This window comes from Raphanus sativus, chromosome 6 (genome assembly GCF_000801105.2).
Source record: "Raphanus sativus cultivar WK10039 chromosome 6, ASM80110v3, whole genome shotgun sequence".
Lineage (NCBI taxonomy): Eukaryota > Viridiplantae > Streptophyta > Magnoliopsida > Brassicales > Brassicaceae > Raphanus > Raphanus sativus.
Genome location: NC_079516.1, coordinates 33,526,148 through 33,543,922, shown reverse-complemented (window position 1 = coordinate 33,543,922; position 17,775 = coordinate 33,526,148). Strand labels below are relative to the sequence as shown.

Sequence of the window (17,775 nt, the reverse complement as noted above, 5' to 3'; positions counted from 1 at the left end):
TACTGATTAGAGTTTAGGGTTTAGTATTTAGAGGGTGAAGGGTATGGTTGGAGTTTAGGGTTTAACTTTTTCCATGTAATCATAGACAATTCATAATTTCACCAATATATACTATTTTATTTATTTTGTTCCGTTCTGTTTGGGTTTTCGGTTTATATTTGAGTTTATGATCTATATTTGGGTTTAGGGTTTACTTATTAGAGTTTAGGGCTTAATATCTAGGGGTTAGAGTGAGACTGAGATAAGGTTTAGTATAGATTGGAATTGGGATATGTTTAGTATTAAGAGGTTGTAGCTGGGACTATAATCCTACACTACTTCGGTAATATAGATACTAGGTATATATGTATGTAGTTAATAAAAAAATATGTGGATGACTCCACCAAAAAAAAATGACATCACGTACTCTCTCACTTGCAACTGAAACCTTTTAAACTAAAAGGATAGAACCAAATCAAATGAGACACAAATATCTGACATTTAATTATGTCAAAATCAATGTTACGTATCTAATTTATCTTTTAAATATGGCTATTACACAAATAACTCCTATAAAAATCTAGTGTATATATTTTTTATATAATCTAGTGTAAATCTTAGATAAACATGACTGGCTCGCTGAGGAAATCGTTTGATAAAAAACAAAAGGCTTACATGACTATCTCAATTCTCAAATGGTGTTTGGATTATTAGTCGCAGAAACCGCTCATGCCTACATTATTAATACGTTGCAAAAGTTGTCCTTTTGGTTAGATTAATAATGTAATAAAGACAGTTATTAATCAGATATAACGGAGGTATTTTTTAACAAGTTTTTTTTTAATGTTTCATAAGCTCTCTCAGTAGGGTGGGCACCATCCCAAAACAAATAAGACGATGTATTGGGACATATTTTTGATGTCTTCTTTTTGCAGAATACACCTCCTCCCGTTAATCCGATTTTGCAGCACGGTTTCTTTACCTCCTCAAATCCTGCATGCAGATAATTTTTCAAATTCATATGATTAAATATTATAATCAACCTATATGGATAATAATAATATTATTATTATTTTTATTATTATTATTACCATAGTGCGCAGGGCTTTCTAGTATTTTACTGAAGATAGAGTAGATGTCCATGTAAATCATTGTCGAATTTCGTAGGGTTTCCGACAACTGGCCCAAAATTATAGCGAGCTTGGAATTAAAAAGCTGAGCAGCATAATTTATCTCTTCATCACATATTTTTTTGTTTTTAACCCTTTGTGATGGTGTACAACCAAGCGGTGGTGTTCCTATCACTCCTATACGTCTTGCTCCAAATCCATACAGTTGCTGCCCAAATATTTGCATGTAAATTTTTGTTTCTTGATTTAAAAACTCACATCGCTATGAGTTTTCAATACTAGTAATACGTACCAAAACGAAACTGGCAGCAGAGTCAGCCATGAAAGTGGTGAAAGAGTCGACGTCAGTTTTAAGGTGTTGAGCACCAATTCCAAAATATGTGTAAATCAGATCGGTGCCTCCTGCGACCACAATGGCTACTCCGTTGGACACTATTCGTTTAGCCTCTTTTTTTCCTACTAGCTTCTTCAGTCTCTTTATGTAGTCTTGAAAATATGACAATTGGTCCAACATTGGTATGACATCCTGATTACATGATTAAAAGTTATAAGTCAGTGTATTAATAATAGTTAACTTTGCAAGAAAATAAACAATGAATCTAGGGGATTGTCGATTCTATCTTAATTTACCAATGATTCAGATGTTTCAGGATCGAAGCCAGCACCACCCGAAGCAAAAGAGACGCCCGTAAGTAGATCGCTACGTTGTAGTTTGTTTTGTTGTAGTTTCTGGTCTAAATATGCGGGTACTATTTCTTTTACTCCCATATATTTGGCTAGTGGAAGCAGGAAACAATGAGAAAAGTACTTAGAGGAAATACTTAAAACGAGTTAAGGTCCATATCAAACAAAAAAAGACACATTGGGCCAGAATTTGGCACAAAAGAAGATAAAGGAGGAGAGAGAGAGAGAGAGAGAGAGAGAGAGAGAGAGAGAGGAGAGAGAGAGAGAGAGAGAGAGAGAGAGAGAGAGAGAGAGAGAGAGAGAGAGAGAGAGAGAGAGAGAGAGAGAGAGAGAGAGAGAGAGAAGAGAGAGAGAGAGAGAGAGAGAGAGAGAGAGAGAGAGAGAGAGAGAGAGAGAGAGAGAGAGAGAGAGAGAGAGAGAGAGAGAGCACGTACATATAAAATCAGAAGCGACCTTTTCCGTTGCTGAATCTACCGGTGGCTACTCTCGAAGGAAAATCCATTCCATAGGGGCGATAGTTACTTTTTATCTTTTGTCTTTTAAATTATTATTATTCCTGTGTCGAATATCGAATCCCCAAAGAAAAACAGCGGCCGGTATGGTTTTGTTTTCTCGCTTAGGTGGTAATGGGGCAGGTGGTCTGGGTTTTGGCGATGGAGTAGGTGGGCTAGGTTTTGGCGATGGAGTAGGTGGTGGCACAGGTTTCGGAGCTGGACTAGGTGGTTTAGGTGGTGGGGGCCTGGCTTTGGTGATGGAGCAGGTGCTGGTGGTGGCTTTGGGTGCGGTTTTGGTGGTTGAGGTGGGCATGGAGACGGGGCAGGTGCTGGTGGTGCTTTGGCTGAGGCTTAGGTGGTATTGGTGGACCATGGAGATGGACCAGGGGCTGGTGGTGGTTTTTTGGTTGAGGCTTAGGTGGTATTGGTGGACATGCCGGTGGACAGGGGCTGGTGGTGGCTTTGGTTGAGGCTTAGGTGGTTATGGTGGACATGGAGATGGACCCAGGGGCTGGTGGTGGTTTTGGTTGAGGCTTAGGTGGTATTGGTGGACACGCCGATGGACCAGGCGCTGGTGGTGGCTTTTGGTTGCGGCTTAGGTGGGGGCATGGAGATGGACCAGGGGCTGGTGGTGGTTTTGGTTGAGGCTTAGGTGGTATTGGTGGGCATGCTGGAACCAGGCGCTGGTGGTGCATTTGGTTGCGGCTTAGGTGGTATTGGTGGGTGTGGAGATGGGTCTGGTCGTGGACCAGGCTTTGGTGATGGGCCTGGTGGTGGGCCAGCATCTGGTGGTTCCATTGGCCATGGATATGGCCAAGGCATTGATGGCCAAGGTATTGATGGCCACGGCCAGAGCCGTCGATGGACTATTTGGGCATTGGTCGTTGTCACAAAGAAGATACAAAAGGATACGAGAAAGACAACAAAACGAAATAGAGCGAAAAAGAATGGACCATAGAAGATTGCTTCATGCTTTTACTAAAAGTAGTAGTAAGACAATTTCCATTTAATTAAGCAATTTCAACCGTCATGGCAATATGAATATCAATCTACGTGTGCCTATGTATATATAGGCATTACGTAAACTAGGGCATGCAATTTATGTGGCGTGTTGAAGATGCTTGTGTCACACGGCTTCTCATCACGCAATTTTGAGATACCCTTGATACCTATATTTCAATTTTCCAGTCGGAACTTAACTTCTCTTAAACTATCTTTTGTGGCTTCTCGGAGCTTAACTCTCGCTTAAGTATTCTTCAGTGTTAGAGATTAAACCAGTCTTTTTAAAACTGGGACCGTCTAGGATCATTATGGTTCGATCGGGTTTGAACCGGATCTGATCGGGATTGAATTGAATTAAATTGAATTTAATGATATTTTGTAAATAATATGAATATTCTTACAAAATAGATCATATTAAATAAAATAAATATTAAATAATCATAATGTTTAGAAAAATTTAAAAATAACAATTATAATGTAACAAATTTATATTTTGATAGTTTAAGTGTAAAATCAATAAAAGAATTTAAACTTTATTCTCAGATCTTATCACTCTAAATCTTACACCTTTTGAAAAATTTATATACACATTAGGTGAAAGTTATATTTTGAAATATAAATTTCACAAACGTTATGTTTCAATTATTAAAGTCTTCAAAATAAGTAATCATGAAATAAAATTTAAACCAAATGAGAAGCAGACAAAAGCAATATCCTGACGTGAATATTAAACTTTGTGAATCTTTTATTTATGAATTTAGAGACATCAAAAGAAAAAGACGAGAGATGATACTTTATTAATCTTTAATAAATTCATTAGTAAAATTTTGGTTTATATATGAGCTGGAGTTTAGCTGGTTCATTGAGTCACTGTTTCCAGAGATTTTGATGGTTTGATAGAAATTTTTAACCGGTTCAATTTTATTGGGTTTTGGCATTGACCCAACCCAAATTATTGTTAGTTTATAGTTCAACCTGGTCCGACTGCCGCTTCGGTCCGGATTTAAAAACACTGGATTAAACCCAAAAATATCATTAGTTAATTTGATTTTTGGAGTTAGGGTTATGGCTATGTAATATTCCCACACAAGACAAAACTTAGAATCAATAGTGTAATATTCGACTGTGTCTTAATTAGGGCGAAAGTTGGGTTGGCCATTTTAAAGATTTCTGGCCTTTAATATGATTTAACCTTTTTAGTTATAATTCTATTTCGACCAATCAATCTTCTCTCTTTGTAATTCAATTAAGTGAAACAAGAAGGATAATGGATTTTCTTTATTGAATTGAATCATCACATAAACAAACAAGAAAGCGTTGGTTGTTAGAAGAAGTTCAACAGCACTTTTACATTAGCCCTGTTCTTTTCCCAGATGCGGCCTCAGCGTTGAACTGCAAGATATAAAATGCCAGATCTACAACAACTTAAAACAAGAAATAAAAAAATACTAGTATTTGAGACTAGCGATAGGTCGGTTATGTATGGAAGTCGCTAATATTTACAGAAACGATTAGTGGCGACAGTCACCGGGGGCAACTTCATAAGGACGCTGCAACTAAAATTCTATGTCGTGTTTGTTAATTTTTAGTCGCAGAACAGTAACGGGCGTTAAAAAGGACAAGATTTGGGTTTACCCCTATGGTGAATCTTTAAATTCACCACCTCATTAATAACCAATCAAAAGTCCAACTAGATTAATGATTAAAAAATATTAAATATTTTTTTCAAAAACTAAAATAATAAAAAAAAAATAGTGTCAATTTTAATAATGCTAATGTCACTATCTAATCTATAAACTCAAACTCTATACCCTAAATCCAAATTCTAAACCCTAAATTCCAAATTATAAACCCAAACTCTATACCTTCAATCCAAATCATAAACCCTAAACCCAAACCATAAATCATAAACCCAAAAACTGAACTCTAAATCCAAACCTATACCCTAAATCCAAATCCTAGACTCTAAACCCAAAACGTAAATACAAAACTCAAACTCTATATCCTAAATATTTCGATTAGTACTGATGTTGTTTTTTGAAATTTAAGGTTAAAATTTTAAGTTTGGATTTAGAATTCATGGTTTGGGTTACGGTCTAGGGTTTGGGTTTCGGGTCTACGGTTTGGGTTTAGAGTTTATGGTTTGGGTTTATGGTTTGGGTTTAGGGTCTAAAATTTGGGTTTAGCGTCTAGGGTTTGAGTTTAGGGTATAGTTTTAGGTTTAGAGTTTAGATTTTTTGGTTTATCATTTATGGTTTAGGTTTAGGGTTTAAAACTTGGGTTTAGGGTATAGAGTTTGAGTTTATAATTTAAAATTTAGGGTATAACTTTTGGATTTAGGGTATAGAATTTTAGTTTAGGGATTAAATAATGACATTAGCATTATTAAATATGACATTATTTATTTTTTAAATTATTTTATCATTAATCTAGTTGGCATTTTGATTGGTTATTAATGAGGTGGTGAATTTAAAGATTCACCATAGGGGTGAACCAAGTCTTGTCCCGTTAAAAAATGAACATGGTTCTGGTTTATTTAAATTAGGCGCAGCTTCTATATTTTCAAAGAGGAAACAGTTTCAATGATATTTTTCCATTCCCATCATACCATACTAAAAGTTGACCTATAAATTAATAAACAAAACTTAGGTTTATCTTTTAGGGTGAAAATTTTAATTTACCTCACTTTCTAAAATTAATTGAAGTGTCACATACATAATTAAATATAAATATTTTTTTTTAAAATAGCTGAAAAAAATAATATCTATTTTAACGACGCTAACACCACCAACTGAACTCTTAAATCTTAAATTCTAAACTTTAAATCTTAAATTCAAAACCCAAAATCCTAAATCCAAACTCCAGATTCTAAACTCAAACTCTATAGCCTAAACCCAAATCCTAGATCCTAAACTCAAACCATATATTTTTAACCTAAATCTTAAACCGTAAACCTTAAATCCAAACTATATACCCTAAACCCAAATCCTAAACCTTAAATCCACACCCTATATCGTCTAAGTTCAAGGTTTGTGTTTATAATTTACGGTTTAAATTTAAAGTTTAGGATTTGGGTTTAGAGTATACGGTTTGGGTTTATGGTTTAGGATTTGGGTTTAGGGTTTGAGTTTAGGGTGTAGGATTAGAGTTTAGGGTATATGATTGGTTTTAGGATCTAGAATTTCGGTTAATGATTTAGGATCTAGGGTTTAAGATTTAAGATTTATTGTTTAGGGTTTAGTTGATGGCGTTAGCGTCGTTAAAGTTGGCGATGCTCTTTTCTTTTAATTATTTTTCTTTTAATTTAGTATTTTTTTATTAATAATCTATGTGACACTTTAATTGGTTCTGAAGAGTGAAGTGAATTTAAAAATTTACTCTATGGAATGAACCTAAGTTTTGTTGGAAATTAAGCCCTCCATCTTTTTATTAATTCCTAGTTCCATGTTAATATTATACATTATACCAAATAAGTACCAAAAGAAACATTAAACCAAATGAGTTACACCTTTTATTTAGCCAAATTTTATCACAACAGACACATCTTAAATCTATTTGTCATAGAAAGGGCTCATGTCAGTCTCTATAAACTTTTGGTTAAAATTCTATAAGCTCTTTCCGTTGGATGGTAACTGTCCCAAAACATATAAGAAGATACATTGCTGCACAGAAGTGATGTAAATTGGTTGCAAAGCGGGCCTAATTCGACCAGCCCCGTCCCGCAACATCCTCTATCAATCTCATCAAATCCTGCAAATTTCCCCCCAAAAATGAAAAAAATAAATAATTTTATGCCCATTCACACGCAACAGAAATTACCATATTCTTTTGGGTTTTGGATCATTTGAGCGAAGAGAGCGTAGACATCAATATACACCAAAGTGCCATTTTCCAAGGTCTCAGCCACAGAATGCAAACTTCTGGAGAGTTTGGTATTGAAAAGCTGAGCTGCAACGTTTACTTCATCAGCACACTTTCTCTTAAGTCCCCCTCTTGCGGTTCTTTGTATCGGTATACACCCTATTGGTGATATACCAATGAATCCTATCTTTCTTGCTCCAGATTCATATAGTTGCTGCCAAATTTTGATCACTCTATATTCATTAGGTTACTTTATCTGGCGCGTATAATTTTTAAATTTTAACGTACCATAGCGAAACTTGCAGCAGAGCTAGCCATATAGGAGGTATATGCATCGATGTCATATAATAATTCTTCTGCATGTGTACCATAGTATGTATTAGCTAGATCATCGCTGCCCGCAACCACAATGGCTAGACTTTTGGATATTATATGCTCCGCTTTCTCTTTTCCCACAAAGCCTTTCACTTTCTCAATGTATTCTTGAAAATATGTCAACTGGTTTGACATCGGTATCGCGCTCTTAGGTATAACATTGGTAGCACATGAAAACAAAATGTAATCAAATGAAATTAGGTTTTAAAATTAATTAAGGATCGAAGAGGTAATTAGAAAGGCGAAGGATAGTCCGATGATATTACTACAACGATAGGTGTCAAAGGATCGAAGCCAGAACCACCTGAAGCAAATGATACACCAGTGATGAGATCTTCTTGGGTTAGCCCTGGCTTCAAGTATGGCGGTAAAGTTGGTTTTACTCCTAAAAATTCCGCTGTGAAAGTAAAGACCAAACAAGATCAATTTTAGTAAGAATGTTTCCACTGAAAATACAAAAAATATTGCAATTCCATCTTACGTAGTTAATGCATGAAAACATTTTACGTATAAGTTTTATGTACTAACAATTTCTATTTTTAGAGTGCCCTCAAGCCTCGGAAAGTGAGAATTGTTTTTAAAAAAATTAATTGGTCCTCATTCACATTTCATGCCTAACTGCCAACACTTTCTATTCGAGCTGGAGACTCCTCTAGCCTATGGAAAAGGGCAGGAGAGGGGTTTAATGAGGCTGAAGATAGATATCTTTTAACTAGTGGAGGAAGACCAATTAAACAAATCCAAAAATTTAAGATATGAAATGGACCAAAGTTAGTGAAATAGGCAAATGCGAGTCGCAATCATTAGTTATATAATCTTCTTTGTTGTTTACTAGGCTTCTTTATTAAATCTTTTTCTATGGGTTGTTTTTCAACTTTTATTTTGTTGCATATTTTTCAAACTTATGGATGAAAATCCATATATTGTAAAAAAAAATTAATGTTATTTATGATTAAATTGAAAAAAAAAATTGGTCAAAAAATACTCTATTTTTACTATCGTAAATGTACTAAACTAAAAGTAAAGGCAAACAGTCACCTATAAAATCAGCAGGGATCTTGCCGTTGCAAAATCTACCGGTGGGACATCCATGTGGAAAACTCATGCCATAGGGGGGAAAATTAGCTTTGACTAATGTTGAAATGTAATCGTTATTTCCTGTGTCTACGATTGAATCCCCAAATGCAAAGATCGCAGGAAACGTCGTGTTGCGTGGCCTAGTGGGCGCTGGTGTCGGAGCTTGCCCTGGACTTGGACATGGACATGGCTTTGGCTCTGGAGCCGGGGTCGGCCCTGGACTTGGAGATGGCTTCGGCTTTGGAGCCGGGGCTGGCTTTGGACTCGGTTGTGGAACCGGGGCTGGCGTTGGACTCGGCTCTGGAACTTGTTCCAAATTTCTCGCTGAAGCAACGAAGAAGATATAAAAGAGTGGGAGGAACAAGACACATCGAAATAGTTTGGAACAAGAAGGCGAAACAACATTATATTTCATCATATTGGTTATGTGTTCTTACACGTCTGACAAGGAAAAAAAGAAATTGTTATGAAGCTCCGGAATATAAAGGAGTGTTAAGACAAAAAAAATAGTATGAGTGGTTTCTATTCAGATAAAAATAAATTTCGGACACAAGCATGCGGTTTTGATGGTTACAAGAAGAAGATACTTGTCTTCTATGGCTTCTTCTCATTCACACATTCCGAACTTTCCTGATATTCCGTAAATCATCACTAGAAGTCTCATTCTCGTTTTTGCATTATTTTATATACACTACTTAGCAGTACTGTTTCTATCCAAAGAAAGTAAGAAAACAGAACATGGTCCCATTTACTATTTATAACAACTCGAACAAGTGATCACAAAACACGAGCTCGAGCTAGGAAGAAGTATCGAAAATAACAAGTGATCACACAAACATGAGCTCAAGAAAGAAGAAGAAGTATCGAAAAGAATACTGAGTTTGTTGAAGTTTTATAATACTTTAGGGTTGAAATTTCTATTTACCCTATTTCTCGCACACATGTTATAGACGTGAGTCATGACTATAGCCCAACTGCACATAATAGGATACAAGAGAGGAAGTGGTTTGTTTGCATACAAACGTGAAACCAAATTAATTACGTTGGACTGCTGCGTTTAAACGTTTATCCTTTACTAGCAGACTCAAAACGCTAAATTTGAAACAATCAAACATATAATCGATTAGGTTTCATCTGATTATTTTGCCTCTTCAACAAGGCCATGATACAAAACTATAACTGGGTGCTGTTGACCTTTGTTGTCATTGTCAGAATTATGGACTCTATTAGCCCTTCGATTTTCGAAACCAAACCGAACCGAACCGTCGGATTTCGATTAACCAAAATTTTGAAAACCAATTCCAAAACTAACCGAAATTAAATTCGATTCAGATCGGTTCGAAAGTCAGGTATTTTTGGTTTTTAATTTATTTTCGAACTAATCGAATCTTTATGATACTTATGGAACAACCAATTTTTTGGTTATGTTAGGTTATTTTCGGTTATTTTGGTTTAATCGGTTACATTTGGTATTCAATTATGACCTGAAAAATTCAAGTTTATCAGCAAAAATAAATATATTCAGAAAAAACCAATATGTAAGCTCATCTTTCCGCAATCTAACAAAAAAAACAAAAGTCCAACGTTCTTAATATATCTCTTTGCAATACACACTTCAAAGAAACATGATTCATATAATTCAAATTATGTTCCCCTTTGATTATTGTAATTTTAAAAGCAACAAAAAACAGAGAATATGATTATCAATGCGCACTATTTTGACAAACCCCGCTGACGCGACCGCGTCTTTCGAATATGATAAAATAATTCGAGATAAAATAACGATAAATAAATAGTAACGCAGCGGAAATAATAATAATAATACGGATAATAAACTCCACGTCATGTCATAAAGTCAAATCCGAAAATAAACATCCGAAATATAAATAACAACATAATCCCGAAGGCTGAAATAAGAAATAACATAAACGATAGAAGTCCAAAGGCCTGAAGGCCCAATAACGATAAAAGATAAAACGATAAACGATAAAGCCCACGAGCCCAAATAGTAGCACTAGTCCGATATGATCACTCCTGCTCATCGGTCTCACCTGAAAGGGGAAAGAAAGAGGGGTGAGCAACAGGGGAGTCGCTCAGTGAGGTATGGGATGCTAAACCGCAAACCACTGACTCAGTTCATAGCACTACAACTATGTAGGCTTAGCTCTAGCATGAAACAAACACGGTGTCTAGTACACCACACATAACAATAAATAATGCGCTAATAGCACACAGCTAATCTCTGCACCACGCATTTCCTTATAAGGATATAACCATATACTCGAAGCGTCGCTAGTACAGTCTGTCTCTGTACCCCCGCCCACCGTAGCGTCGAATGCAAACGTCTCTGCACCACGCCCCAAACAGTAGCGTCGAAGCTCAAACGTCTCTGAACTCACGCCCATATCACACCGTAGCGTCAAATCTCGGACATCTCCGAACTCACGCCCATCACATAGTCCCTACTCATAACTATGTATATACATATATATATAACCGTGCTCAGCAACATTCAATTCACAAAACCGTTGAATCCTCTATTAACCTAGTTCCGGTTTAACAATCAATAGTAATAATAATCAAACAAGACTCGCAAGCAGACTCGATTCATAGAGACGGATCATGTTTCGAAACTAAACTTTTCATAATGGTAGTACTAAACTAGTTCGGGATTTAACGGAGAAGCCCTCACCTTAGCAAATGAAGAGAAGTGATGTCTATGAACTCCAGCTGCTCAAATAGACTCCAAATCTGAAATCAGATCGAAATTCCGAGTCAGAACGCCCTTCGAACGGGTGAAAACGGGTGTCTAAGGAAAAGTCAACCCGCTGGTCAAAGGTCAATCCGGTCAACCCTTGACCAGAAATCAATTTGATTAAACCAATTGGTTTTCCTTAACCGATTTCAAATTGATTTTAACCAACGGTTTACCCTAACCGAAATTCAATTGATTTTAACCGATGGTTTACCCTAACCGAATTTCAATTGATTTTAACCGATGGTTTACCCTAACCGAATTTCAATTGATTTTAACCGTCCGGTTTACTCTAACCAACCCTAACCAAATCGTAATTGATTTAAACCAGTCAAACCGACCGGTTAACCGAGTCACCGAGTTGACTCACCGGTCGACTCAGCCGAGTTGGCCGAGTCGCCGGCGAGTCACCGGTGGCGGTCAACGGCGGCGACGGCGGAGGGCGGCGGTGGCTTACCGGCGGAGGACGGCGGAGCGGCGGCGGAGGACGACGGTGGCCGGCGGCGGAGAACGGCGGTGGCCGGCGGCGGAGACGATTTCCGGCGGCGGCGAAGCGGTGGTCCGGTGGTGGCGGAGACGATTTCTGGCAAAACTTTGGAGGGTTCGTACGGCTTCGTCCGAGCTCCGATTGCGACGATTCTGGTGGCTATGGATTCGTCTCGACGAGAGGAACACGATGGTGGTTTTGCATGCACGAGATTCGCAACGGTTAGAAAGTTATGGACGATTTACTAAACGCACGAAACTAAACTCAAATGCATGGCGGTTTCCGGCGCTTACCGACTACAACGAACGGTGGTGATGAGCTTGACGTGGTCTTGGCGTGCGGTGGCTCTGGCGATGACTCCTGGTGGCTCAATTGCAAGATTTCTCATTCCTTCTCTTGAACTCTCTCTCTCTCTCTTTCTTTTCTAACTTTGTTACTTCTTTTTCTTGTTTCTGAGAAAACAAAGCTGGATGGGGTATTTATAGGCAAACACTTGGATCTTTAGTATTGCTTGGACCTTAGCCGGCTAACAAAATTCCTGACCAAAAATTCGGGTCGTTACAATTCTCCCCCACTAATAAGGAATTCGTCCTCGAATTCGAGTCATCTGTTGACTGCCCCAATATCAATATAACAAACATCTGAATAATCAATCTGATATGTCTCTGAGGCTTCCTACTGAATCCCAACTCTTTTTCAACGAACTCTGACAAAAATGGTCGGTATTCCCTGAAATGCTTTTACTTGACGATCAATAATCTCCACTGGCTGATAAGTTGCAAACATTCTCTCTGAAGTCACCTGGCGGCTACTACAAAATAAGCTCTGGCTCTCTCACGATTTTTCTTCAAAGCAAACACATTGAACACGTCTTAGAAGTCTGATATCTCTGCTGATAAATCCAATCTTTAATCAACTGTTCCAATCCGCTCCACAATAGTATATGGTCTTGAATACCTCGGTTTAATCTTTTAACTTCCGAATCTTAGATCATCCTTGAAATTTCCTGATTTTTAGTTGTAATCGATTGTCGACCTGAAACTCCAAATCCTCACAGCGTTTAATTGCATAACTCTTTTGAAAGTCATGAGCTTCCTTAAATCGCACTTTGAGCATGTCCATTTGCTTTACTCTCCTTTGAACATTGATGGTCCTCGAACTTGCTGCTCCCCACTTTTGTCCAAAAAGTGGTGTATGGTGAGGCTTACCATAAAGAGTCTCATATGGTGTCCACCTAATACTCAACTGATAGCTGTCATTGTAACCAGAATGTGCGAGAGGTTGATGTCCTCAAGCTTTCTTCCCACTGTAAGACACAAGCCCCGAGCAATTCCACTAAAGTCTGAATGGTCTTTTCTGTCTGGCTGACCATCTGCGGGTGATAAATCGTGCTCAACTAAACACTGTTCTAATCGCCTTCTGAGAAACTCTCCAAAATGCAGACATTAACCTTGCTTCCCGATCTGATACAAAGCTGGCGAAAACTCCATGTAACACAACTTATCATTTATGTATGTCTCCTTAGTTACTAAGAAATGAGCTTACTTGGTGAGTTTATCCACATGATCACCAAACCTCATTTCCACTCTGGCGAAAACAAGCTCAACAATAACATGACATGCATCTGATCCTCAACATAACCATCTGACACCCCAGACTCTTCGATGAAATGTAGCTACAACTTCTTTCAGACCTGCCAAGGATAATAATGCTTCATATCTTTGCTCCCTTCGGCGATATTCGGGTGGGTAAAGAAACGCGAGTGATGTGTTTGTAGTAAGATCCTTCTTCTTAACAGCTTATCGCCCAATACATAAACTTTGTTTCGATACAAACACATCATGATCGAAACTGTATGATATCCAAAACTCTCAACCTGATCTGCTTAATTAAAGCCATGTCGCTAACCTGTGCTTGGTGTACTCTCTACAGTAAATCTGCATGTCTAGTGCTTGAAAACCAGTTGTATCCTCCTCTGCAGAAATGCACATAATCCCCGAACTTGCAAGTGTTCCAGTAAGTTCTTGAACCTTCTTGTTTCCTAAAACATTGCTCATGTGCCTAATCAAGGCATTTGCCACTTGGTTGACCTTACCAAATGACACGTGATATCCAATCTGTAGACTGTTACCAACTCAAATTATATGTACTGTCCAAAGTAAAAGTTTTAATGAGTGAAACTATATTTTAGATACTGATGATTCCAATGAACCTCAACTTCCTTTTCGCACAATTACCGTCTCCAAACTTTAATGCAAATACAATTGTTGCTAACTCTAAGTCGCGCGTAGGATGATTAGCCCTGAGATATGTCCAAGCTGACGACAAACATAAATACTTAGTACACTTCTCTCTATGACGGTGATGGCAACGGGGATAACTCGGTTTCCCATACTAGCTTTCTGCTCACTTCTGGGACTATGATGCCCTTCTAGATTTAGTCTAATCTGCTAAAAGAAGTTCTTGTCTCCCTGCTAGACTTACCTCCTGATGAGTAGCTTTATCCACAAAATCTTTCAATCAGCAGTAATTGACGTAACAACATCTGGTGTGAAGCTCTACTCACATCTCATCCAAAATTCTCTAATCAGTTCTCCTGCTGAAATGCCACCTCTAGAAAATCTTCAAAGCCTACTGATATCAATCTCATATCCTGTGATAATCATGGTTCCCTGGTTTACATGCTTGATGGCTCTCTTCTTCCTATCCATAACTTCCTTTGCAAAGTACTTTATGTCGACTCTTGGATAAAATCTGCAATGGTAACCCCATCATGTCTAATGTGACTCCATCGTACTCCTTTGCACCATGCTAGTGCATCTACACGCAAATACTGCATAATCAATCTAAGAAACAACTCCGATAGGCACTCAATAAATTTATGGCTTATGTTTCAAACTCAATCGCAAAATCGTTTCCTCTATCAAGTGATGGCCTTACAAAACCTCAAATACATCCCTATATTCTGCAATAACTAGAAGGTCATGCAACTAATGTCGTCCATCATCCTTAACCATCGAAATGGTCGCCAAAATCCATCTGCCTTTCTATCAATAACTCTTCAGCATAAAGCAATAATAACAACCTCTACTCTAAGAATCTGAACTCTTGCCCTCTGACAAATCAACAGTATTGATACCATGATAACCAATCCACCTTAAGAAAGATATCATAAAACTCAGCTCCAATTCTGACGATTCTTGAATAACTCTACCTCTCTATGTACAACTAGTACAACTCCGATGAATATAATTAGCTCCCAATGTCCTATGCCAGTTTTTCAAACTGTCACATTTCTGAAATGATAAACACAGTCAAAAACTGGTAAGCATGCCAAGTGTAGCTCCAATATTAACACAGCGCAAGTTGCCGCACCCTAATTCAAAAGCGATCTCCACGAGTTTATAAACCCCTCCAAAATAATCACAATACTCGTACTCATACACAACACATGCCAACCAATGGCTCAAACCTCACATCACATAGAACTCACGTAACAAAAACTCGTGAAACAATGGCTTGAAGTTAGGGTAGTGGCAGAATGTCACATATCCACTCGTGGACAATCTCCAAACTCGTCTGATAAGCACCTAAGCAATCTCGCAAAACTATGAAACCATCCATCTGTTGAACATATGGCTAGAACCATGTTAATTTGAGAACGGATGACGATGACTTTACTCATCGACATAAAGACAAATTGGGTTAGAGGAGCGATACCGAACGGAAGGGTGCTATTCATTTTCACTTTAAAATTCCCAAATCCCCAGAACCATTTAAAACCGATTTAAAACCGAATAAAAACCGAGTCTCCAAAGATCGCCATCCCGGGTCGGAGCCGGGACGGAACACGGCTCTGATACCAAAACTGACGCGACCGCGTCTTTCGAATATGATAAAATAATTCGAGATAAAATAACGATAAATAAATAGTAACGCAGCGGAAATAATAATAATAATACGGATAATAAACTCCACGTCATGTCATAAAGTCAAATCCGAAAATAAACATCCGAAATATAAATAACAACATAATCCGAAGGCTGAAATAAGAAATAACATAAACGATAGAAGTCCAAAGGCCTGAAGGCCCAATAACGATAAAAGATAAAACGATAAACGATAAAGCCCACGAGCCCAAATAGTAGCACTAGTCCGATATGATCACTCCTGCTCATCGGTCTCACCTGAAAGGGGAAAGAAAGAGGGGTGAGCAACAGGGGAGTCGCTCAGTGAGGTATGGGATGCTAAACCGCAAACCACTGACTCAGTTCATAGCACTACAACTATGTAGGCTTAGCTCTAGCATGAAACAAACACGGTGTCTAGTACACCACACATAACAATAAATAATGCGCTAATAGCACACAGCTAATCTCTGCACCACGCATTTCCTTATAAGGATATAACCATATACTCGAAGCGTCGCTAGTACAGTCTGTCTCTGTACCCCCGCCCACCGTAGCGTCGAATGCAAACGTCTCTGCACCACGCCCCAAACAGTAGCGTCGAAGCTCAAACGTCTCTGAACTCACGCCCATATCACACCGTAGCGTCAAATCTCGGACATCTCCGAACTCACGCCCATCACATAGTCCCTACTCATAACTATGTATATACATATATATATAACCGTGCTCAGCAACATTCAATTCACAAAACCGTTGAATCCTCTATTAACCTAGTTCCGGTTTAACAATCAATAGTAATAATAATCAAACAAGACTCGCAAGCAGACTCGATTCATAGAGACGGATCATGTTTCGAAACTAAACTTTTCATAATGGTAGTACTAAACTAGTTCGGGATTTAACGGAGAAGCCCTCACCTTAGCAAATGAAGAGAAGTGATGTCTATGAACTCCAGCTGCTCAAATAGACTCCAAATCTGAAATCAGATCGAAATTCCGAGTCAGAACGCCCTTCGAACGGGTGAAAACGGGTGTCTAAGGAAAAGTCAACCCGCTGGTCAAAGGTCAATCCGGTCAACCCTTGACCAGAAATCAATTTGATTAAACCAATTGGTTTTCCTTAACCGATTTCAAATTGATTTTAACCAACGGTTTACCCTAACCGAAATTCAATTGATTTTAACCGATGGTTTACCCTAACCGAATTTCAATTGATTTTAACCGATGGTTTACCCTAACCGAATTTCAATTGATTTTAACCGTCCGGTTTACTCTAACCAACCCTAACCAAATCGTAATTGATTTAAACCAGTCAAACCGACCGGTTAACCGAGTCACCGAGTTGACTCACCGGGTCGACTCAGCCGAGTTGGCCGAGTCGCCGGCGAGTCACCGGTGGCGGTCAACGGCGGCGACGGCGGAGGGCGGCGGTGGCTTACCGGCGGAGGACGGCGGAGCGGCGGCGGAGGACGACGGTGGCCGGCGGCGGAGAACGGCGGTGGCCGGCGGCGGAGACGATTTCCGGCGGCGGCGAAGCGGTGGTCCGGTGGTGGCGGAGACGATTTCTGGCAAAACTTTGGAGGGTTCGTACGGCTTCGTCCGAGCTCCGATTGCGACGATTCTGGTGGCTATGGATTCGTCTCGACGAGAGGAACACGATGGTGGTTTTGCATGCACGAGATTCGCAACGGTTAGAAAGTTATGGACGATTTACTAAACGCACGAAACTAAACTCAAATGCATGGCGGTTTCCGGCGCTTACCGACTACAACGAACGGTGGTGATGAGCTTGACGTGGTCTTGGCGTGCGGTGGCTCTGGCGATGACTCCTGGTGGCTCAATTGCAAGATTTCTCATTCCTTCTCTTGAACTCTCTCTCTCTCTCTCTCTTTTCTAACTTTGTTACTTCTTTTTCTTGTTTCTGAGAAAACAAAGCTGGATGGGGTATTTATAGGCAAACACTTGGATCTTTAGTATTGCTTGGACCTTAGCCGGCTAACAAAATTCCTGACCAAAAATTC

The 17,775-nt window shown here is 38.8% G+C and overlaps 2 protein-coding genes and 2 long non-coding RNA genes across 4 annotated transcripts; all 4 read right to left on the bottom strand.

The window, feature by feature from the left end:
* Positions 1–603: 603 nt before the first annotated feature.
* On the bottom strand, positions 604–3,258 carry LOC108808287 (anther-specific proline-rich protein APG). Its single transcript, XM_056986951.1, is given in 15 exon segments — positions 604–972; positions 1,071–1,317; positions 1,402–1,635; positions 1,740–1,885; positions 2,228–2,249; positions 2,251–2,328; positions 2,331–2,350; positions 2,353–2,383; positions 2,385–2,528; positions 2,531–2,596; positions 2,689–2,736; positions 2,739–2,792; positions 2,794–2,962; positions 2,964–3,225; positions 3,228–3,258. Coding segments are annotated over 15 exon segments (1,746 nt in total). The 3' UTR covers positions 604–778.
* Positions 3,259–6,763: 3,505 nt separating this feature from the next.
* LOC108838290 (GDSL esterase/lipase At1g20120) lies at positions 6,764–9,454 on the bottom strand. The gene is made up of 5 exons (XM_018611246.2): positions 8,564–9,454; positions 7,792–7,922; positions 7,439–7,672; positions 7,109–7,364; positions 6,764–7,039 (listed from the first exon to the last, which is right to left on the bottom strand). Exons 1-5 carry the CDS (start codon positions 9,018–9,020, stop codon positions 6,873–6,875), a joined length of 1,245 nt encoding a protein of 414 aa, XP_018466748.2. The 5' UTR covers positions 9,021–9,454; the 3' UTR covers positions 6,764–6,872.
* Positions 9,455–10,384: 930 nt separating this feature from the next.
* LOC130496699 (uncharacterized) lies at positions 10,385–12,480 on the bottom strand. Its single transcript, XR_008935877.1, has 4 exons — positions 12,138–12,480; positions 11,815–12,003; positions 11,295–11,353; positions 10,385–10,653 (listed from the first exon to the last, which is right to left on the bottom strand). It is a non-coding gene; the product is annotated as an uncharacterized LOC130496699 (long non-coding RNA).
* A 3,360-nt stretch (positions 12,481–15,840) lies between these two features.
* Positions 15,841–17,772, bottom strand: LOC130496019 (uncharacterized). The gene is made up of 4 exons (XR_008935045.1): positions 17,517–17,772; positions 17,194–17,382; positions 16,673–16,731; positions 15,841–16,031 (listed from the first exon to the last, which is right to left on the bottom strand). It is a non-coding gene; the product is annotated as an uncharacterized LOC130496019 (long non-coding RNA).
* Between the last annotated feature and the right edge of the window lie 3 nt (positions 17,773–17,775).